The following is a 23,743-nucleotide window of genomic DNA, read 5'->3' as shown; positions in this document are numbered from 1 at the left end:
TTCAGGATTTTATGGTAGGCACTAGGCCGGTTGGAATAGCAGTGGATCATGCTGTCTTGTCCTTCACTCTTACATTTCAGTTCAGCACCGCTCCATTGGGACAGGTCTCCACACACACTCGTTATACCTTTACGAGGGCGACTGACACCGTGTACACAGATGAGATATACAGACGCTTATGTGCCGAGGAGCCAGGACGGCCATTAGATGAGCTCACTCAGATATTGATAGATACGCTTCATGCTGCAGCATCAGAGGCATATCCCCATAGTCAGCCTACACGGAGACGATCTGGGAACATGCCCCAGAACAGTTGGTATGATGAGGAGTGCAGAGAGATGAGGATCAGATTACAGAGAGAGGTGCTCATGGGTGTTACCACTCACAGACAGTCACGGATCACCTTCCGGCACCTAGTGCGACGGAAGAAGAGGGCTTATCTTGCTCAGTTAGAGAGGGATTTGTATCAGTTATTTATGAGTCAGGACTCAGGCGAGGCATGGAGACTATTCCATGAGCATTCACCATCACCAGCCATTACCTCCACAGAGATTTGGGGTGAGAATGCAGCATCCCTGTACACAGCAGCAGGACAGCCGCCCTTGCCAGACCCATCGGAGCCATGCCCAGAGACATGTGCTTTCTTTACTGCTGAGATGGTAAGGAAAGCTATTGACAGGATGAGGACTGGGAGAGCATATGATCATGATGGTTTGGTAGCAGAGCACTTTATTCATGCCAGAGATATGCTTGCAGAGCTTATTGCTATGATGTTTAACCGAGCCATGTGTGAGGGTTTTCCTGAGACTTGGAATATGTCCACGATTGTGCCTATCTTCAAGTCAGGGGATCCCATGCTTCCTGGGAATTATCGTACCATCATGATTGGTCACACATTGGCTAGATTATATGCATCTATTCTTGAGCAGGAGTTGAGTAGATGGGCAGAGAGAGAGGGCATACGCGCATCAGGGCAGGCAGGGTTCAGGAGAGGTTTCTCCACTCTTGACCATATCTTGACACTCAGAGCTATTATTGAGGAGAGCAGATTATATGGCAGGAGGATTTATTGTTGCTTTGTGGATTTCCGCAAAGCTTTTGACACAGTACCGAGAGCCAGACTGATGCGCAGACTACAGGAGATGGGAGTGCCCACAGAGCTGATTTGGGGAATCATGGCTTTATACATGACAGTTGTGGGGCAGGTACGTACTACTCAGGGTATATCTGAGATGGTTCACTCCACTATTGGGGTGAAACAGGGCTGCCCCCTTTCTCCCACCTTATTTGGGATGTACGTGGATGAGGTTTCAGACTATGTAGAGCGGGAGGGTGACAGAGGAGCACAGCTAGCTCAGGGACATGGATTCCGCTGTTATTGTATGCTGATGATATTGTGCTGATCTTAGATTCTCCAGAGGGGATGCAGCGTCATTTGGATGCATTGCACACCTTTGCACAGGACAGTGGATTGTCTGTTAACCTTGGTAAAACCAAGGTGATGGTGTTTAACACCACAGCACAGTGGGTTAGGAGGTTAGTACCCACCTTTACATATGGTCAGGAGACAGTGGAGTATACAGATGCATATACTTACCTTGGTGTGGTTTTCAGTGGCCCACTATTTTCCTTGAGGAGAGCAGCGGAGACCAGATTGACCAGAGCTTATGCAGCATTGGGGAGACTAGAGAGGATGTGTTCGCAGGTTCAGTTTCAGGAACCTCGAACAAAGCTCTGGCTCTTTGACACTTTGGTCACTTCAGCCATGCTGTATGGAGTGGAGATATGGGGACCCTCAGTAGATCACCACAGCCGAGCTGGTAGCACTGATGGATGGAGACATATGGAGAGGCCCTTGGTTTCTATGATTTCCCGGATGATTAGGGCCAAGGCCTCCGTACCACATGATATTATCCGTGCAGAGATGGCTGCCCCCCCATTAGTAGTAGAGGCACTCACTCGATCAGTCTCCTTTATACATAGCACTTGGGCTCTCCCTAGAGACAGATATGCTCGCTTAGCCCTGGAGTCTTCACGACAGTTGGCATCACAGGGAGACGGATCATGCTGGTATGCACAGATGACAGCTTGGTTCCAGTTGCATGGCTTTAGTATGGAAAGGCTACCTCCATTTCAGTACTCCCTGGATGCACCCTCCCTCTCTCTCACACGGGCAGAGATTACCAGACTTATCAGGCAGGACTTGATTCAGCTGGACACTAGGAGGACATGGATACAGCCGACACAGGAGCTTGGTACGAAGATGGCTTTCTATAGAGATCATCTTCTCCAGCTCACGCAGGATGGGTTTGTGATTAGACCCAGCTACATGGATACTCATCTTTCTCATGGGGTACGGTGTGCTATTGGTCAGATGCGCACATCCTCACACCAGCTAGAGATTGAGACTGGCAGATTCAGAGGAGTACCAGCTGAGGCCAGGATTTGTCAGCTATGCCAGATGGAGCCAGAGACAGAGTTACATTACATATGTCACTGTCCAGTATATTATGAGATACGAGGCCGTTTTCACTGCCTGTTTAGAGGGGGTTTCGGACCACTTTCTAGAGTCATGAGATACTAGGATCAGAGATGCCTCGGATTATACTTGCTGGAGCTTCGTAGACATAGAGAGGGTCTCTTGAGAGGGAGGGGATCAGAGAGGGAGAGACACCTACAGAGGCAGATTACAGACTTCTTTCGACCAGAGATTGAGCAGTCAGGCCAGCAGGCATTGCAGCTAGCCCCAGAGTATAGCCGCACTAGAGGTACACTGATTGATCGGGCTATAGAGCTGGGGCGGTCCAGGCGCCCCAAGATGAGAGGCCCATCTCGACACCGGCGGAGACTAGAACAGAGGATCAGGACCATACTAGCACGGCATGGGAGACGTCCAGTCAGAGTACTCACCATGGAGGACATTGAGGATATCCGCCATCGACCGATGAGAGACTTCTTTGGATAGTGATGTGTATGATGCTTACCTTTGTTGCTGGAGTTTTCCTCCCAGATGTTATCCATTAGGAGCTCCTAGTACCGTACTTTTCCTCATAGTTATTTCAGTTTCAGTTAGTTGTTTTTAGCTTTTCTTACACAGACATTGTATCAGATCCACCAATTGTTGTAACCTTTTTGGTCTCATAGGTCATTTTGGCCTTTTGAAGACGTTAATATATCATTTCATTTCATTTCATTTCTCTCTCTCTCTCTCTCTCTCTCTCTCTCTCTCTCATAAAGGCCATGATCCACCGGGGTTCAAGTCCCACCGTTGGTCGTATATGCCCTCGTGTTGCATTCTACGGACGTTAATACCTCTCTCTCTCTCTCTCTCTCTCTCTCTCTCTCTCTCTCTCCCCCTTGAGCAGTCAAGTGGGCTATGGTCAAGTCATTATCAGTGAGCGCCGTCCCAAATAGGGACGCGGGGTCTATGAGACCAAACACCTGGGGTTGGCAGTATGGAACTGTAATGGCATGCTGTTGTCGAATCTAGGAGGCTTGAGCGAGATTCTCACAGGCAAGGATGCCATTTTTTTATACAGAGACTCATCAGAGCCCTGCTTACCATACATAGCCGGGTATGAGTGGGAGTCAGATGTTCGAGGCGAGACCCGCACATTAGGAGGAGTACGTGGCTCTTGGGGGGTTGCTATCCTTTTTAGATCCCATCTTCGATAGATTCTCAGCATTGTCTAGAAGGACGAGGATGCACGATATCTTCGGGTGCGGCTACAACTTAGCAGTGACAGAGTCATCCACATTGCTGTGTGTTATTTTCCACCACGCCACTCCCCTTATGCCGCACAGCATGGCCAACCACCGTACTTACCATTAAATGAGGATATCATGGAGTTCTCACAGTTGGGGAAAGTCGTCCTGCTCGGGGATTTCAACGCCAGGACGGGAAGTCAGCAAGTCCCACTACTCGATCTAGACGACCCTATCAGACTATAGGAGTTGGACATCACTGACACAGGGCTGCAGCGATCATCACAGGACCGTGAGGAGTTCACAGTGTACGGGAGAGATTTCTTAGAGCTGGGAGCTGCACATAGTCTCGTTATCTATAACGGGATGTCCTGTGGCCCTCCTCCGGCGCCCTCACCTCCTTCCCTCGCTCAGGAGGTACTAGCACTGTGGACTACCTTATGGGATCTCCGGCTTGACACACCTTATCCCCGACTTCTCCATTCCGCCACCCCCTTTTGAAGCTGACCATGCCTACCTCTCTTTCACTCTTACCTGCACACCACCCGTCCCTCCCCCCCCCCCCCCCCCCCCCCCAATCCCACATTACACTCAGGTCCTCTTTGATGACGAGCTTGACCTTGTTTACTCCAACCACATCTATCGCCAACTCCAGGATGTGGAACCTATTGTCCCCCTATCCACCCTCACAACACAACTCACCACCATACTCCACACATCCGCCACAGCTTCTTTCATCTGCACGCGGTGGTCTATCGCCAAGCCACCTTGCGGTTCCATGCCCCAGAATTGTTGGTATGATGACGAATGTCAGGCCACACGCTCCCGTCTTAAGCATGAGGTACAGATTGGGCAAATCACGAAGCGCCAAGCGCAACGGATTTCTCAACGGCTCACCCAACGCAAGAAACGGGAGTTCTGTGCTCGGAAAGAGGATGAGTTATACCAACTTTTCTTAGGGCCGAACTGCAAAGAGGCATGGAGGAAACTCCGAGAACATCGCCCTCCCACACCTATCACCTGCCTCGACACATGGCACTCCTATGCACGCTCCCTCTATCATATCCCCCATCAGTCACCCCTACCCCTACCCCTACCCCCACCACCAAACCCCCGCCCCACCACCTCCACCTTATTCACAAAGACCATGGTCCTCAAGGCCATTTGTAGAGTACGCAATGGGCGAGCCCAAGATCATGAGGGACTCACTAGCGAGTACATCTCGCATGCCCGTGATACTCTAGCGCCCCTACTAGCCTACATGTTCAATAGAGCCCTTTGTGAAGGATTTCCACCCTCTTGGTCCACCGAGACCGACACCGACACCGACACCCCCATCCTCAAAGCCGGAGATCCACTTGATCCTAATAACTATAGGACGATCATGATTGGCCACACATTGGCCAAACTCTATGGATCAGTGCTCGAGGCGGAGCTCAGTTCATTTGCAGAAAGCCAGGGATGCAGAGCCTCAGGACAAGCTGGCTTCCGGAGGAGCTACTCTACCCTTGACAACATCTTCACCCTCCGTGCCATCATCGAGGAGGGTAGAGCACGACACCAGGGATTTATTGCTGCTTTGTGGATTTCCGCAAAGCTTTTGATACTGTTCCCCGACTCTTACACCGTCTACAGGAGATTGGAGTCCCATCTGACATGGTTTGGAGCATCATCGCCCTCTATGAGTCCATCACCGGACGAGTGAGAGCCCCAGGAGGTACAGCACAGGAGATTTCCAGCACTATTGGGGTGAAACAGGGCTGCCCTCTATCACCCACTCTTTTCGGCCTCTACATTGATGAGATCTCGAGCTTCATTGATGGATTAGGCGGGGCTGGTCCCACACTGGCAGGCATATTGATCCCCATACTACTTTATGCAGATGACATCGTCCTCCTCTGAGACTTAGCCGAAGGGCTTCAGAGAGAGTTGGATGCCTTACATGACTTTTGCACTCAGCGGGACCTCTCTGTTATTGGTAAAACCAAGGTAATGGTCTTCACCTCTCGCCTTGTCACATCCAGATTGAGCTTCACATATAGAGTGGATCCTGTGGAGATTGTCTCGTCCTATGTCTACCTTGGTGTCACTCTCACTGGCCCACGCTTTACCATGCTTCCCGCAGCACATGCCAGAGTGACGCGGGGATATGCAGCCTTGAGCTTACTTGAGCGGCAGTGCTTCCAGCCACATTTCCAGGAGCCCAGGACGAAGGGCTGACTTTTTGACACCCTCGTCACACCAGCCTTGATGTATGGAGTAGCTTTCTGGGGACAGATTTATCCGATGAGGATTGGCAGCGAGTTGAGAGGCCCCAGGTCATGATGTTCTCCCGTATGATCCGCAGCAAACCATCAGTCCCACACCAGATTATCCAGGCAGAGTTCGCTGTAGCCCCGATGGTAGTGGAGGCACTCTTCCAGACAGTCACATACCTCCATTGCATTAGTCATATGTGATCCCCACAGGTACCCGAGGCTTGCCTTGGAGTCCTCCAGATAGCTAGCACATGAGGGGCACTCCGGAGTATGGTATGCACTAGTTTCCACTTGGTTCTCAGTATATGGGCTCTGCATGGACCGCCTACCCCTCCTTCAATACAGTTTGGACTCTCCTTTTTTCCGGCTGTCTCACGAGGATACCAACCGGGTTATCCGGTCAGATCTTCTTAGCCTCTACACACATTGCACATGGATCACACCCCCGGAGCTCCCCACGAAGATGCACTTTTACAGAGACCACTTCGTCACACTCATTGAGGATGATTCATCCAGCAGCCGGGCTACTTGAGTGTTCACATGTCCCATGCCATGCGGATTGCGATTGGCCAGATATGGGTTTCTTCCCACCGCCTCAGAGTGGAGACAGGTAGAGCTGAGCGCATCTTCAGAGCCGGGAAGCTCGTACGGACACCTAGAGAGGAGAGGATCTGCCGACTATGCCACACAGAGGTTGAGACGGAGGAGCATTACATATGCCGCTACCCAGTATACTATGAGATCTGCGGGAGGTTTCGTTGTCTATTTCGTGAGGGATTCGGTCCACTCTCCAGGATCATTGACTTCCAGGATTCTCTCTATGTCACACCTTCCCTACACACAGGCTGAATTGTTTTGTGCTTGAAATATAACTCTTGAGTCATCTTGACATTTCTCCATTTTCTTGATTGCTTTTTGTGCATATGCCATAGATGCAGGGTGCACCGAGTTCCGTATGGGCAAAGCACACCATCATTCAAGGCACACCCAACACCCCATGTGTCGGTCGCTCCAACACGCGTGTGTGGAAGTGCAAATATTGTGGAGGAATATTTACTAGCACATCCACTCGTGTTATTTATCATGTTGGCCAAGGTACGGGAGGTGGCATTAGACCATGTGCAGACCATGTGCAAATGCACCACAAGAGGTGGTTGATGAGATTCGTCGGGAAAACCCACGGATCTTCCTCGGATCATAGCTTGGTAGGGTTGGTAGAGTCATCATTGAGGATGAGCAACTAGATACACCTGCGCATATGGGCCCATCAGCTGTTGGGGGGCCAGCATGTTCATATGTGGGTGGACAGATGTCACAGTCAGGCTTAGTGGAAGGGCCATCCACACGTTCAGGTGCAGGTCCTAGCTGAAAGAGGACTAGAGTAGATGATGGGACAGTCTCATGTGGAGGATATTGCATGTGGTAGTGCATGATGACACCATCAGGCCACTCTACGTAGTACATTGAACCAATTCTCATGGGTGAAGGAGAGGCAGCGGAAGGCGGAGATAGAGATAGAGCACACTCTCATTGAGTGCAATATCTCTTTCAATGTCCTTCGCACGGATCAGTGGAAGAGAATGATTAAAGCCGTCTCTGATGTAGGTCCATGTGAGAACTGGTATGGATTAGACTACCAGCAGATGCGGACAACCATGCTAGAGGATGAGAAACAACACATACAGAATGCACTAGAGCCAATAAGAGATTCTTGGAAGAAGCATGGTTGTAGTATGATTTCAGATGGATGGAGTGATGTGCGGAGAAGACATATCATCAACATCCTTGTTTCTAGTTGCATGGGCACTTATTTCTTGCGTGCCGTGGATGCAGGCAAGGCAGGGGAGAGGATCACTGCAACATTCATCTTCCAACACATCAAGCAAGCTATTATCGATACTGGCCCAGAGAATGTGGTGCAGGTCATTACGGACAATGCGTCCAACTGCAAGAGCATGGGAGAGATGATTGAGGCAGAGTTTCTATCCATTGTGGGGACTTCATGTGCTACACAGTGCTTGGACCTCATGATGGAGGACAAGGAAGTTTCGATGGGTGAAGCCAGATGTGGATGAGGCCATACACATCACTACCTTCTTCAGGAAGAAACACTAGGCATTATCTATCTTTCGATCCCACTCACACTTGGACATGGTGCGGCCATCCAAGACCCGATGTGCCTATATGTATCTTGTGCTTAGCAGGTTACATGAGGTACAGGATGCACTTCGAGCCTCAGTGGTATCATTGGCATGGAGGGAGATACATGATTCGACCAACGAGCCCACTTGATACATCCAACGCAAAGTGTTGGATGATCCTTTTGGTTTGATATTGAGAGCTTAGCAAAGCTCATGTATGTCTTCATCCGATTCAGTGACATGGAGGGCTTTACATTGGGGCTCCTCTATTATCATTTTCATCGAATGAGAGAGATGGTGTCATTAGTCACCTCGTCGACTATCACTCCTGCCAGGTATATCCAAGGACCAATATATATTATGTAATATGGTTTATGGTACGTGCTGTAATTTTGGTTATATGATATACTTACTATTGGATATCTATTTTGGAATGTCAGACGTGGCAAGGTAATGGCCATTGCTGACTCACGATAGACTTTCATGCGTTGTTCCATTCATGGGATTGCAGCATTACTCCATCCGATGTTCAACAAGGTCAAGCTCCAAACAGACACGCAACTCAATTTACTCAAGGATGGATGCTTACGTGTCTCAAGTGCTTAGCTATGATGACATGGTGACCTTCGATGAGGAGTTGGTCGTCTACCGCAATCGGGTGGGAGTTGCCTTTGGCAAGTTGAGTGCCTCAGCAGTTCAAGGGCAGCGAAACTACTTACGTGGTGGGACATCCATGGATACCAAGCCAAAACTGTCCAAAAAGTGGCCTTTAGATTGCTATCTCAGGTTTGTAACTTTGAAGTTCTTTGTTTATACAATGCAGCCAATGTGTAATCTTGTCTTTTGACATTTACTAGTGCTATGTGGCATGTGCAGAGTAGCTCTGCTGGTGCATGCAAACGGAATTGGAGTGCATACTCTCTTGTGCACACCAAGATCCGTAATCACTTGAGTACTTAGCAGTTAGCGAGGTTGGTGTTTTGTTGCTCGAACCTCCATCTTTTGCGCACACTCAAGACTGCCACCGGTGTGAACGAGGTAAATTACTTGCCAACTCAAAATGTTTGTTATTAAACTTCATTATGTGTAACCCCATGAGCATTGACTCTTGAGTTCTAATGAATGCTCATAAGCATTGAGCATTGAGTATTGACTCTTGATATGTGTTATGCGCCATGTCACATGTGGCAGGTGGATCCCTTTATCTTTGATAGGCTCCTCGCTCATACTAGTGATGCGGAAGCTCAGCTTCAGGAGAACCGGTTGCGAGATGAGCAGGGGAAGATATACCGAGAGCTCCACAGAGAGCTTGAGAGCATAGATTTCAGGGTTACATGTGCTTGATCACGAGCTATGAGTATTGTAGATGCTGATGCTCATGGAGCTTCTACTAGCAGTCATGGTGGTTGGGGCTGTTGTGGTAGGTGAGGTCGAGGGTGAGGCCGTGCTCTGATAGCTCAGCAACGCGAGTCTCTTGCACATGATGATGATGGTCCCTTAGATGAGGGGCCCATAGATACGAGTGACGCCATTCCTACAGTGTCGGTGGTGAGAGAGCCTGACTATGACTTGGATGGCAACATGTTGATGGATGGAGATATTTCTTTAGAGTCATCATCTGGTTTAGATGAGTAGCTAGCTGCTATTATAGTTTTATAGTTATAGTTTTTTTTTTTGGTAACTAGTCTAGACTTTGCTTTGTTTGTTAGGCCCAGCCTCTTAGTTTGAGGGGCCTAGCCTCTAGGAATCAGAATTGAGATTATATTCTTTGTAGTATCATGTATGACTTATGTCTACAGTCTTATGATTTCGGATTTATCCATGATCCATTTCACTATCATCTATGTTCATTGTTTAATTATTTTATTTGATATTTGCATTTGCCATTGTCACTTGTGACTTGTAAGTTGTAAGTTGCGCAAAATTGAAATTAAAGGTTGTATAGTATTAGTAAGTGTCTTAATGTTCATTGATGAATCTTCAAACTTCATATTTCAAAATTTTATACGTAAACTATAAATTTTGTATACATATATATCGGAGGCAACGTTTGGAATCTTTTTAGCACGTTTAGCACGTTTTCCAAACGTACTAAACGTATCGTTCACTATGTTTGGAACCACCTTGAATCTGAGTCACTCCAACCTCGGAGTCTGACTCGGTCCTTCTTTCCCCCTCCAGTAACATAGAAGAGTCCAAGATCCTTCGTACCCTGTAAATATCGCAAGATCCGCAATCTTGCGTCCCAATGAGTCTTCAAAGGTGTCTACATGAATGAGCTCAATAGCCCCACTGGAAAACTCAAGTCCAATCTAGTGTTCAGCAACCAAATCAATGAACCAACAAGCTTCCGATACAAGGAGCCAACAACGTGCTCACAAGGATCATTAACTGTAAGTTTGGTATTTGGGTCCATCGGGGAAGAAATAGACTTGCAGTTCTCCATATCAAAGGCCTCCAACAACTCATGAACATACCGCTGCTGAGAGACAAAGAACCCCCTCTGGGTATGCCAAATCTCCAATCCCAAAAAGAAATGGAGTAAGCCTAAATCCGTCATCTCAAACTCCTTTGACAAGGCAACCTTTGTCATAGCTATGTGCTCCACATGACTGCGAGTGAAAATAAGATCATCCACATTAAGGATATTCAAGGTGACCATACCACGTTCTTGAAAGAGAGAGAAGTTTGGATCTGCAACTGATCTCTTGAATCCCTTCCGTAGAAAGAAGGAATGAATCTTCTGATTCCAAGCCTTGGGAGCCTGCTTAAGACCATACAAGGCCTTCCGTAACGTGTAAACCATTCCCTTTGATCCGGGAAACTCAAAGCCTGGAGGTTGCTCAACATACACCTCCTCCTGTAAGTCACCATTAAGGAACATAGATTTTATATCCATTTGATACACCGGTCGCTGTTGAGAAGAGGCAAGGGCAAGAATTGTCCGAATTGTGGTCATCCTCGTTGTCGGTGCTAAGGTGTCCTCATATTTGATGCGAGGCAGTTGAGCATAGCCCTTAGCCACAAGTCTGGCCTTGTGCTTGTCCACCGATCCATCAGACGTATACTTGGTCTTAAAGACCCACCTTACAACAATGGCTGACCGTTTTGACGGCAGTGGAACCAACTCCCAAGTGTTATTCTGAAACCGGCCTTCAGAAATGTGATGGGTGGTGAAACAAACACTCGCACACAAAACACTTCAACACCTTTGAGAATCAAGAGAAGGAAAACAAACAGGGGGAGCTAGAGCCCACAAACCTCTTAAGGTTGGATACATGAAACACATTATGAATCCTTGTAGAAGGAGGTAGGTCAAGCTTATAAGCCAAATCTCTCACTTTTTTGACTACCAAATATGGTCCATAGTATCTATGTGCCAACTTGGAATTGGAAGACCCTTTGAGAATATTGTGACGGCTCTTAGGAAGCTTGAGCAACACATAATCACCTTCCTTGAACTCCATTTTGCGTCTATGCTCATCCGCATTTGCTTTCATGACTTCTTGTGCCTTCTTCATATTATCCTTGCATAATTGAAGAAGCTGTCTCATCCTTTCCAACTCTTCCTTGGCTAAAGGATTAACCATTTTATCCTCATGGAAGGCAATAGATGGCACATGCACTTGATACCCATAAGCGCCTTGAAAGGTGATATCCCAATACTCAAATTCTTGCTTGAATTATGACAAAATTCAGCAAGGTAAAGCCATTCATCCCATGATGCTTGTTTGTGCACTCCATTTGCCCATCCGTTTTAGGGTGATAGGCTGTAGAAGGAGTGATTTGAGTCCCCAAGTTCTCATACAATGTCCTCCAAAAAGTGCCCATGAACTTGGTATCTCTATCACAAACTATGTTGAGTGGCAAACCATGTATCTTGAATACATGCTCCATAAATTGCTTGGCAATGTGAGAGGCCCCATAAGTAGTCTTGGAAGCAATAAAATGAGCTGATTTGGTGAGTCTATCCACCACCACAAATACTTGATCCCATCCATGCTTCGTCTTTGGCAAGCCTGTGATGAAGTCCATGGAAATGTGAGTCCATTTTCCATCCGGAATAGGCAAAGGATGAAGTAAACCACTTGGCAATTGGTGACTATCCTTATTTCTTTGGCATGACACACATTCCAAAACAAACTTCTTGACATCCGTGGATCTAGAGTAAAATATTGAATCAAACACATCAAAGCAAGAATCCAGCATCCATTAATCATGAGATTAGTTATCAAATGGCTCATCACATGCATATACAAGAGAGAGAGAATCTATAAGTGCATGTAGCAAGAGAAGATGCACAAATAGCCTAAGTGTGTTTAACCTCTCACCAAGAGGATGGCTTTCATGCTAGCCATGAACTTGACCATGGAAGGCCAAATCTCCATGAAATCACATGAAATGATGCCTCCCCTCCACTAATCTCCAAAGATTAAGTAGAAATTAAGCAAGATTAAGCCAAAACTCCAAGAAATCAAGAGAAAATTCAGAAAATTATCAAGAAAATGACTAATCTCATGCCCAAAACCTTGATAATGGATCAAAATCAAGGCTCTGATACCAAATGAAATGGATCTAGAGTAAAATATTGGATCAAACACATCAAAGCAAGAATCTAGCATCCATTAATCATGAGATTAGTGATCAAATGGCTCATCACATGAATATACAAGAGAGAGAGAATCTATAAGTGCATGTAGCAAGAGAAGATGCACAAATAGCCTAAGTGTGTTTAACCTCTCACCAAGAGGATTGCTTTCAAGCTAGCCATGAACTTGACCATGGAAGGCCAAATCTCCATAGATGGAGCCCAAAGGTACAAGATGACCAAAATTAGTAAAAGTGTCAAAAGATGTCAAAAGATCCTCCCAAGCCCTATTTATAGTCACTTTCTCCTCTTGCCCATGGGCCCCTATGTACATGTGGAAATCAAGCTCTATGGTTCATGACAGAGAAACCCAAATACATGTTTCCTCGAGAAACCTACGACCTGTTTCCACATGAAACCCTTAGGCTTGTTTCCCTTTGAAACTTTTGTCCTGTTTTCATACAGAACCATTCACAGCACCATTCAACAACAGTGCCAACAACGGCATACATCTAGTTACCTGTTCCCTCATGAAACATCTGGAAACTTAGAGATGCCCATAACTGTAGGTCCCTCTGTTCCTTTCTAACAGGAAGAAAACAATCTGCTCCATGAGCACGCAGCCATGCGAGCTTGCATCACTCCCATGCCAAGAAACACTTTCAATTGACCTGTACTTGCAGCTGGAAACCCAAGCACATAGCTGAATTTGCAGCCAACCAAAAACAGCCCATAAACAGTCTCAAAAATTGCTCATGTTCGTAGCCACATGCACTGCCACGAAGCAGTCCATAAAGCCTTTCCAAAACAGTCCCGAACCAAAGCAAAGAGAAGCTGAAAGTTCCATTAGTTGAAGGCCATCGACATGATGTCTATGTTCATGAAAAACCAGCCCCTGTCCGCCTTGATGTCCAGTGAAACCAGCCCCCTGGCCACCCAGGAGGAGCACGCAGCCCTGAGCGCCTACAGTCCAGCCCTCCTGTGCACCAAGCGAGAGAGAGAGAGAGAGAGAGAGAGAGAGAGAGAGAGAGAGAGAGAGAAAGGAGCATGTGCCGCAGCTTCAGCCCTCAACTTTTGCACACATAGAAAAGCGCCCAAAAGCAGCCTGCCAGCCCCCTGTTTTCTCCCAAAAAGCAAGAGAGAGAAAGAAAGTGACATGTCTTCAGTCTCCAGAACCTCCCCCAGACTTGCGAAGAGAGAGAGAGAGAGAGAGAGAGAGAGAGAGAGAGAGAGAGAGAAATGAAATGTTATATTAACGTCTTCAAAAGGCCATAATGACCTATGAGACCAAAAGTTACATCATGGTGGATCTGATACAATGTCTGGATAAAAAAAAAACCCAGAAAATGAAAAATAAAGATGATACTACAGGCACCTAGAAAATGAAACTGGAAATGGAAGGTAAACAGAAACCCTTATAGGGTGTGAATATAGTGAGGGGGGGGGTACGCTATGGAGGTGAGTGGAATATAGTGAGGGGATACAATATCATGTGGAACGGAGAGAGAGAGAGAGAGAGAGAGAGAGAGAGAGAGAGAGAGAGAGAGAGAGAGATTGGCTGTGCGCTTCTTGCAGCCCGACAGTCCTCCAAGGAGAAAAAGCACGTGTCTCTGCTGCATCTGCCCGTCCAGGCCTCCCTGCAGACCTGTCGGCTTCTCACGAGAGAAAGAAAGAAAGAAAGAAAGATTTTATTAACGTCTTCCAAAAGACCGAACTCGGCCTATGAGACAAATCAGTGTACGTGTGGGGTATCCTCTGTCATCCCAACAAAATGAAAAAGTAATGAACTAAAAAGGTGAATCTGGTTGTGCAATAAGTATAATGAGTGGGGGAGGGGATGGAGCTCTACTACTAGGAGAATGCAAAGCTATATGCATGGAGTATATAATCATGATATGCAACCTAGCTAGCTCCATCCTGTACCATACTGGGAATGAAGGGGGTGTCCACAGCTCCCTGAAGAACATGCCTGGGTCTGCTTTGAAGCGAGCCAGTCGCTCCGCACCCTCTCTGTGAAATTGAGCTCTGATCTCTGTCATTTCTCTCTGGTATAGGCGTGGTGTCCGAAAGCCAGGTGTCCTCTGTCTCCTGCGGGCTCTGAGTGTCTCTGCTCTCTGGAGAGTAATTTCCTGCTGTGTAGGGACTGGGAGTGGGGTGGATCTCTGAAAAAATGTAGTAATCTGTGTTTGTTGTCCCCCCTCTGGAGCTGTTTGAGCTTGTAATGATGTCTCTCTGTGACGCTGTATGTCTAGAATGAATCTTCCCAGTATGCGCTGGTCTGCTGTCTCAAAGAGTTGGCGTAGGGAATGTGGCTCTCTGAATAAAATGGGATCTCTCTCTCTGATGGCTGTATATGCTGTGCATCTGCATACCCTCTCCTCTCGGGGGATCTGTGTTGCTGTGCCAGTCTCAATCTCCAATCGATGTGATGAGACTCTAAGGTGACCAATAGCTACTTGGGAGCCGAGGTGAAACTGCTGTGTAGAGCATTTCTTGCCTTTGTGAGAAGCTCTCCCATTACTTCCGCAATCTGCACCAGCAATCAATGGGGGTGAACATCTTCAAAAGTGCGTGACGGCAGTCGCTTGAGTTCTTCACCACATAGCTCTTCAAGTAATCTTCCCAACACAACAGCACGGTGCGAATCAACACTGCCCACACAAGATGTAGCTGAAGTGCATTGAAACGCCTGCCACAGCAAGAGTGGCGGACACCTCTGTTGCCTAGTTTGTGACTACTTCACATTCCATCTTCCTGTTGAACTTTGGAAGTTTAAGCAGCTTCAACAATTGGTTCCGCTCCTCTCGAGGCATGAGAACAAAGTCCTGGATTCTAGTAACTGAGCTGTGCGACGTAGTAGTGAGGATGGAGAATGGGCATGCTGTGGTTTTCTTTTTTTGGGGGGGGGGGGGGGGGGTGCGCTCCCCTTGAAGGGGTTGCTACTGCCAGCTCAATGAATGGTTGCTCTTGTGCCAGCTTGTCTGATGTTGAGAGTGCTCCTGTTATCTGGAACTGCGCTCCAACTGCCTCTCACCGTGCTGGTTGGAGAAAACTGGCTACTCCGCCTCCTGCTTGAGGTCGTCATCTTCTTGCTGTGAGTGACAGGCAGCAATGGATGTTGAGTTGGGAGTGTTCAAGGGTTTTCATCCTTTATTTGGGGGCGGGGGGGGGGGGGGGGGGGGTGGTTCCAACTCTTGCCGTAGGCAAGCCTCTAGGTGCTCCATCTGTTGGCTCTAGCAGCTGGAGAATGCAGCCATCATTGCTTTTGTGTCCATGATGCACACAGACAAAATACTGTGGATCAGTAAAGATACCCAAACTTATTCTTCCCAAACCCTAACATTCCCCTGATCTAATGCTAATTAGGATTCAGGCAGGCAACACAGTAGGGATGCTTGCAGGCTAGGCTTCAATACCAGATGTAAGACTACTGGTACTGCGATTGCATTAATAGAGATAGATGTGCAGCAGAGACAAGCCAAGACCATACACATACTAGTGATCCTAATGCTAATCTGTATTATGTACAATGAATGAAATACAACTGAACCTTTTTCTGGTACAAAAGGTGATCAATGGCAATCTCCAATAGATCTCAACCCAAGCTGCTCCTTGCCGTCGATCTATGGTTTCTTTCACTTCAGTTTCCATCGCAGCCTCCAGTTGACTCGCGAAGGAGTCTGCCACCTGTTGGATCTTCCTTTTCACTGCGTCCTGCCACTTTGGTACTGTTAGTACGTGTGGTAGGTGTCTCTTTGAATTTTGAGGGAGCACCTCATCTAGGGGTGCTCTAGAGGACCAGGGTCTTGTTAGTAGTCACTTTTTAAGATCAAGGTTTTCTTAGCGTTTCGTGGATTTTCGCAGACACAATCATATCTTGGAGAGATCCAGAGGTTGCAACAGATCTGGCTTTAAGTTTTCAGGAGACGCTGTGTTGTTCTTATATCTGGTATGTCCCTTATGCTTCTTTTCATCAGTGTTTTTTAATTATCATGTGTACAACTTGCGGTAAATGCGTGCCTGCTTTTATGAGCATCAGGAATGTCACAGCGGGCGATACATACGTGTTTGCTGTTTTGAGAGTCAGGAACTACACTTTCTAGTGTGCTTGAGGTCATTTTTATCTAGTTTGGCCTGTTTAAAAGCATTTTTAGTGTCATCCTTTCTTGACTATTTGCTTACCAAAAAAGATTTTCCTCTCAAATGATATGCACACCAAGGGGCAATATTTTACTGAGGATAATCCTCATTGTCTTGTTTGCAGGGATCAGATCTGTGATGTGCGAAGGTCTGTTCATTTCTCGGCCGTAGGAGGTGAGAGTTGAAACTTTCCACCACATGGGTGGCATGGACTTGAACTTTAGATAGGAAACTAATCTCTATGGTATAGTTGGTTTGTACTTCGGATGTGTATAGATAGTTGGCCAGGATAATGTAAACAATACTTTGTGGCATTGAAATTAGTCTTTAGGCTAGAACAGTTCCCACCCATTGCTGTTGAGGATGGATGCGTATTCTTACCCGTCCAACTGCTGACCCGTGGGTAAAGAACATTCCCTGCCCAACCATTCCCATTCCCCCAAAAAAGCCAAAAAAAAAAGAGAAGAAGAAGAAAAAAAAGCACTATCTTTTCCTTGGTTGATGATGGAAATATGCCACCACTTATTGCTCTGTTTTGACTGCAGCTTTGGATGTTGGTCCTGGATCTGCAAATGAGGTCTTGGAACATCTAGGCACGTCGCAAGGCAATGGTTAGTATCGCCATTTTTGAAAGGCAGGGTTATCCATGCATCATTAACTGAATATCATTAGTTTCTGGGCTAGCAATTAAAGATGCCATTTTTCAGATGGAGTGAGCAATGAAACCTTGGAGTTGCCAACAGTGGAGCTTTCGTCTTTGCCGCAAATTGTAAAGGTACAGCATGCTATTTTTAATGATCACTTCTTTTCAATCAACCGCCATCAGAGAGACTTCACTTTTCTAAAGCTCGATCAGTGTTTATATGCATGTTTTTTGTTGCTCTCATTCTGTGGGCAAGGGGGGCTTCAGCCACAAGCAGTAGAACATCCTTGTAAGCAAGCCTTCTGTTCCTTGCTAGGTAACTGCATATAAGCACCATGGTGCGATTGTGGCTAGCTGCACACTTTGGCTAGGATTCTAGTCCTCTCTAAATGACCTCCTTAGCTGGTGAATCTTGTACTGTCGGGCTACAGGTATGAGTGTGCCACCTCTGGACCAACTAAAGAGGGACATTATGTTGCTTCATCCCTTTATGACCTTCCCTCTGCTTCCCCGAAGGGCTTGCCCACAAGTTGTGCCATCTATTTAGCCACTCCAGCAGGTAGCAATCATAGAATGTAAAGTTAGTTGAAAATGTGGAGGAATATGTGAGCTACTTTGTGCAGTCACCTAATTTTATCTCACTCTATGCCAACAAGTATGGCGAACTTTGCCAAATTTCTCGATGGAGAGGAGAAGAAAGAAGGTGGCTGAGGAAACTTGACCTGAGATGGGGGGTGCAGATGAAAGATGCTAGTTGCTGGGGAAAGGGCCAGAAACGACAGAGAAGATGGGAAACGACTGAAACATCCGCTCCCCCCCCTCCAAATGGCAGAATTGTGTTCTGGGCTGAAGGACTTCTGAAACAGTTGTTTCCACTTGGAGGCCCTCCGTTTTGGCCATTTCCCGTACCTACGGATTAGTCGTTGCCAGAATGGAGGTTTTCTGTAATGAAAGTTGTTGAGTTGTCATTTTTTCATTGTTGAGTTGTCGTTCTACTGAGATGCAGTCACTGTTTTAGATTTAATTCCTCGTGTATTTTTTGTAATTCATAATTTTAATGCTATGACTTTTGTCCTTGTAGATTCTTGCAGACGCATTGGTTTCATTTTTGGATCGGGATCAAATAGCCTCCCTCATTGTGAAAGATGTAAGAAACTTTTGCAGGATTTTATTATACAGTTTTAAAAGCTGTATGCTCTGTTTCCAATCAGTCAAGTCTGTATGTGACACTCCACATCTTGCCATGGTCCCTTTTTTGTTGTTGATCGAAGCATGATCATCTCATGCAAGATATGTGGCTCTACACATGGTTTTCATGCCCTATCATCACCCTTTAGTTCGGAGAGGGGTTAACCCTTTTTGCAAGGAGCAGTTTGGTTAGAGGAAATCACATTTGAGTAAATTTGTGCGTGTCTATATATAATAGAAGTGCAAAAGTGTGAACATAAATTCAATCTACACCATAGATTTAACTCTAAGGGTCAGTATCAAAAAGAACAAAGAGCTTTTGTTTATTATGCATTTCTATGCAAACCATATAATATCTCTGCCCATGCATGTGCATGGGCGGCTGCACTTGTCACATAATGTATACCTTGCTTGTGTCTTGACATTAGCGGGTACAAAGCTGGTCGACGAATCATTGAATATTTTCATTGCATGCATCGTTCATGTGTGAGCATGAGAACATAGTTTGTCGTCTTATGCATAGTTGCAAAAAAACGCGTTTTTTTTGAAAAAATACTAAACGTGTACGTTTCAAAACGTCCTAGTTTTTGGGACGCGTTTTTTCAAAGACAAATTTTTAAATTAAAAAAATATTTTTAAAACTTTTTTTTTTGGGGGTCATGTTTTTTTTGACACATGAATGGTTAACTTTGAATAGTCCTTGGTAAATCAATATTAAAGTTGATGTTGAATGGCATTGTCGTCACCAGACCCATGGGAGCCTCGGGCCATGTGAATGTATTATCATTATGATTTAATGAATTATGATAGCCATAGGCTTCAAATTGTTCACTCTTGAGTTTTTATGCACAAGTTTAACTTTTATACATAAAATTTGTGGTTCCTAGGCTTTAAAACTATATATACAGGCCATAATTATAGCTTAAAAAAATTAATGAATAAAAAACTTTTCCAAAAATAAAAAAACATTTTTAAAAGTATAAAACTCGTATAATACTTCCCGTTTTAAAAACGTTTGGCAACTATGGTCTTATGGTACCTCTATTTTGCCTTGCTTGTGTCTTGACATGAGCAGGTCCAAAGCTGGACGATGGGCGAGCTGATTGTATGTGGCATTCATGAATGAGAATGAGAATATAGTCTGTGTAGAGTAGTTTCATACATGCATGAAGACGTGAGAATCAATGATCCAGATATGGGCTTACCCTTCTTGCAAGACACTGGTTTGGTTGGAGAAAAGCACATTTGAGTACACATGTATACCTCTGTTTTGCGTTGCTTGTGCCTTGACATGAGCAGGTCCAAAGCTGGTTGATGGATTTTCTTAGTGCATATGCCTTTCATGAATGTGTAAAGTAATTTCATACATGCACGAGGATATAGTATGTGTAAAGTACTTTCATACGTGCATGAAGACACGAGAATCGATGATCCAGATATGGGCTAATCCTTCTTGCAAGGCCGTGGTTTGGTTGAAGAAAAGCACATTTGAGTAAACATGTGGGTCTCCACCACCTAAATGAGGCAATCCATAGAGGTTGTACAACGGCTCCACAAAGACCCGAGCCAATTCTTTATCATCAACTTTGTAGGGATAAACCCCGCCATCTTTGCCAATCGGTCCACAATTACCCATATTGAATCATGGCCCCTACTAGTCTGAGGTAAACACCCACTACAAAATCCATCGAGATGTAAGAAAAATGGGGGAGAGACAAAGCTAAAACTGAAACTGAAATGAGAGCAAGACTAAAAAGGAAACACAAAGCTTAGACATACCTTGAGATGAGTGTAGACAAGACACAAGATAGATGCTTTCATTGATGTGACACCCACAATATATAGGTGAGAAGTACAAGATAGAGTAGAGTGACTTATGGGACAATTATAGAGGTGCCACGTGGCATACACTGAGATGACCAAGACTAAAAGTACTCCTAGTGAGCACTTATTTCCAACACCCTCCTTAAGTGGACACTAGGAGAAAGACAGAAAGACAAGACTAGAAGATAGACATAAAGACCTATAGACTGAGAGACAAGACATGACAGACAAAAGATCCTGAGACACCCCTCCTCAAGTGATATCCTCATATGGGTCCACAAGGATAGGGACAAGATGGATCTAAAACAAGACACAGTCAGATTGATAGACAAATAGACAGACAGACAAGACTAGATAGACAGAAGACTGACTGTAGACCTGACTGTAGACAGAAAGATGGACCTTGAAGACATCCCCTCCTCAAGGGCAATCTTTGCCTCTTGGGTAGGGTCAAGAGAGAGGTCAAAAAGCATAATGAGTAAGACACTAGAACCCCTTGACCTACATCATCGGTGGTCAAAGTGGTAGAAAAGAAAGGTGAAGTAATCAGAAAGCCCACTCCTCATCATGTGAGGAATGAACAGCAAGATCTGCCGATGAAGATGCTGCAGCAACATGGGCTGAGGTAGATGCGGGGGCTGATGTAGAGGTTTTAGAGTAGCAGTCCTTCTCCCGGTGATTATCACGGCCACAAATGGTGCATGGATGAGCCTTGAAGCAGTCCTTCTCCATATGATTAGTTTTTCCACAATGGGTGCAAGGCTTTCTTACCTTAGAACTTCCTTTCTTTGCTAGAAATGCAGTGTCAGTTACCTTTTGTTGTTTTGTTCTTTCCTCTTCTTGGAGAGCATTGATGATACCTTCAAGAGTAGGATTATTGTGATACTTGAAGGTAGTGACAAGTGTAGCATAGGTGTCAGGTAAGCTTTTGAGAAGCACAGCAATAGCAATATCTTCGGAGATGGGGGACTTTACTGATGCAAGCTGAACCATAAGACTGCGAAAATAATTGACATGAGAGGCTATAGTAACTCCCTCCTTGTAGACTTTTCAAGCGCAATAAATCCCAGGCAGAGATAGCCCCTTGAATCGATGAAGAAGGCAGCCAAAGTAACGCATCAGGGTAGTACGATAAACGTCCAAAGCTGAGGTGGCTCCAAAAAAAAATTGCTGAGCTGCTGCATGTGCAATACTAGAGGACAGAAGCGCAGTTAGTTGTTGGGCTGCTACAGCAGCAGGTCGACTACCAAAAACAGGGGCAGCACCCAACTAAGCGGTGGCCAACAGCAAAGGCGGCGGCCTGTTCTGAACCAAGCGACTGCAGGCTGTCGCTTACAGGGAACAGGGGCGAACTAGGAATGGCAACGGCTGAGTCAGTATGGGTAGAACTTGAGCTGCCATGGACTGTGGAGAGCAAGAGCAGCGAGTAGATAGTCGGTGAGCTGAGGCTATGGTGGGTTGAAGGGAGCCAGGATAAACCTGCTCTGATACCATGTAAGAAAAATGGGGGAGAGACAAAGCTAAAACTGAAACTGAAATGAGAGCAAGACTAAAAAGGAAACACAAAGCTTAGACATACCTTGAGATGAGTGTAGACAAGACACAAGATAGATGCTTTCATTGATGTGACACCCACAATATATAGGTGAGAAGTACAAGATAGAGTAGAGTGACTTATGGGACAATTATAGAGGTGCCACGTGGCATACACTGAGATGACCAAGACTAAAAGTACTCCTAGTGAGCACTTATTTCCAACACGAGATACTATGCCATTTGGTCTTAGGAATTTGCAGTGGATGCAACATATCCCCAGTTCTAAGTCTCTCAGCTTTGTTGAGCTGGCACTAGGCTCACTTTCACACATCATCCTCAATAAAAGATTTCATATGCAGCCAATAAAAATGCCGGTTGACGAAGGCCAAGGTTCTCGCAATACGAATACTCTTGGCAATGCCCTTTGAGAGAGAGATAGAAGTCAGTTGATATCTTCGAGAAGGAGATGACAATCCTACTAAGTGCATTTGCAACCCGATTGGTTGCCCCCTTTCGGTAACGGATCTCAAAATCGATTTCCTGCATGAGTCCAACCAAGCTGGCCTTCTGACCCCTCTTAGGTCAGGTTGATCACAAGCATACTTCAATGAATGGTGATTTGACCATACCACTAACCTGGCACCATATAAATAGTGTCTGAACCATACCACTTACCTGGCACCATATAAATAGTGTCTCTAGATTTAAAGTGCATGAACAACTACCAAAAGCTCCTTTTCTTGGGTATGATACCGCATCGTGCATCAGAAAGCTTCTTCCTTTCAAATGCTATTGGTCTCCCATCGTGGAACAAGATAGGAGCCGAGGTGACTAGCTCCTCTAGTGCTCAAAAGCAAGGATCCAACTTGTCATTCCAAACCACTGTAGGACTATCTTGCCTTTCTTGCTCCTCACCCTCTTTAAAAGTTGAGTCAACGCATACCCTCCGTGGACATTGGGGAAGCTTTAGGGTGGCTCCAATCACATGCGGAAGCGTTATGAGGCCTTCTTGTGGACTTGGCATCATGATGGTTCTTTTCTCACTGACAATGGTGGTGAGCCCACTTGGTATTATAAACCACCTATGTGGTTGTTTTCCCCTCCCCCACCCAACATTGTATGAGGTAGCCTTCTCCTCCCAGGGTGGCCAGTTGGGGGAGAAGGATCCTTTTTTTCAATTTTCTTGATTCTCACTCCCTTGTATGCTCCCTTGTATGGAGCTGAGTTTGTACTTGGCCATTATTGCTTAGCCTTCTCCTCCCAGGGTGGCCAGTTGGGGGAGAAGGATCCTTTATTTCAATTTTCTTGATTCTCGCTCCCTTGTATGCTCCCTTGTATGGAGCTGAGTTTGTACTTGGCCATTATTGCTGTTTTGTTCGGTAACTAATAGAAGGATCTCTTTCCCGGGAAAAAAAATAAAAGTTGAGTCGACGGGGTTGCAATCTTGGCATAAGCCTTGATTAACTTTGAAGAAAGTCAGTGAAACCCAAAAAAAGATTTCTTTTGCCTAATCATTCGTGGAATAGGCCATGCCAAGACCTTTTGAACCTTATCCGTGTCAATCCTCACACCATATGATCTTGATAGAGAAGTTCTTGTTTGTTTGAAGAAGTCACACTTAGACTCCTTTGCAAACAGCTTCTTTTGTCTTCAAATATGGAAGATGATCTTGAGATACCATATATGCTCTTCTGATGATCTAGTGTAAATCAGTATATCA

The 23,743-nt window shown here is 45.7% G+C and overlaps 1 protein-coding gene and 1 long non-coding RNA gene across 2 annotated transcripts in view; both read left to right on the top strand.

The window, feature by feature from the left end:
* LOC147637003 (uncharacterized) overlaps window positions 1–19,932 on the top strand; it is a 64,422-nt gene extending 44,490 nt beyond the window's left edge. The window contains exons 4-9 of the mRNA XM_086800606.1: window positions 16,557–16,641; window positions 16,957–17,006; window positions 17,378–17,443; window positions 17,540–17,607; window positions 18,557–18,622; window positions 19,739–19,932. Coding sequence (XP_086656732.1) covers window positions 16,557–16,641; window positions 16,957–17,006; window positions 17,378–17,443; window positions 17,540–17,607; window positions 18,557–18,622; window positions 19,739–19,789 — 386 coding nt within the window. The 3' untranslated portion in view covers window positions 19,790–19,932. The remainder of the gene's footprint in view (window positions 1–16,556; window positions 16,642–16,956; window positions 17,007–17,377; window positions 17,444–17,539; window positions 17,608–18,556; window positions 18,623–19,738) is intronic.
* On the top strand, window positions 8,713–9,929 carry LOC147637004 (uncharacterized). The gene is made up of 3 exons (XR_015266308.1): window positions 8,713–8,890; window positions 8,981–9,142; window positions 9,296–9,929. It is a non-coding gene; the product is annotated as an uncharacterized LOC147637004 (long non-coding RNA).
* Window positions 19,933–23,743: the final 3,811 nt, after the last annotated feature.

The sequence above is a fragment of the Cibotium barometz genome, chromosome 7, assembly GCF_041138505.1.
Source record: "Cibotium barometz isolate CiBa-2024 chromosome 7, ASM4113850v1, whole genome shotgun sequence".
Classification (NCBI taxonomy): domain Eukaryota; kingdom Viridiplantae; phylum Streptophyta; class Polypodiopsida; order Cyatheales; family Cibotiaceae; genus Cibotium; species Cibotium barometz.
The sequence above is the reverse complement of the archived record's forward strand: the minus strand, read 5'-3'. Positions and strand labels throughout refer to the sequence as shown.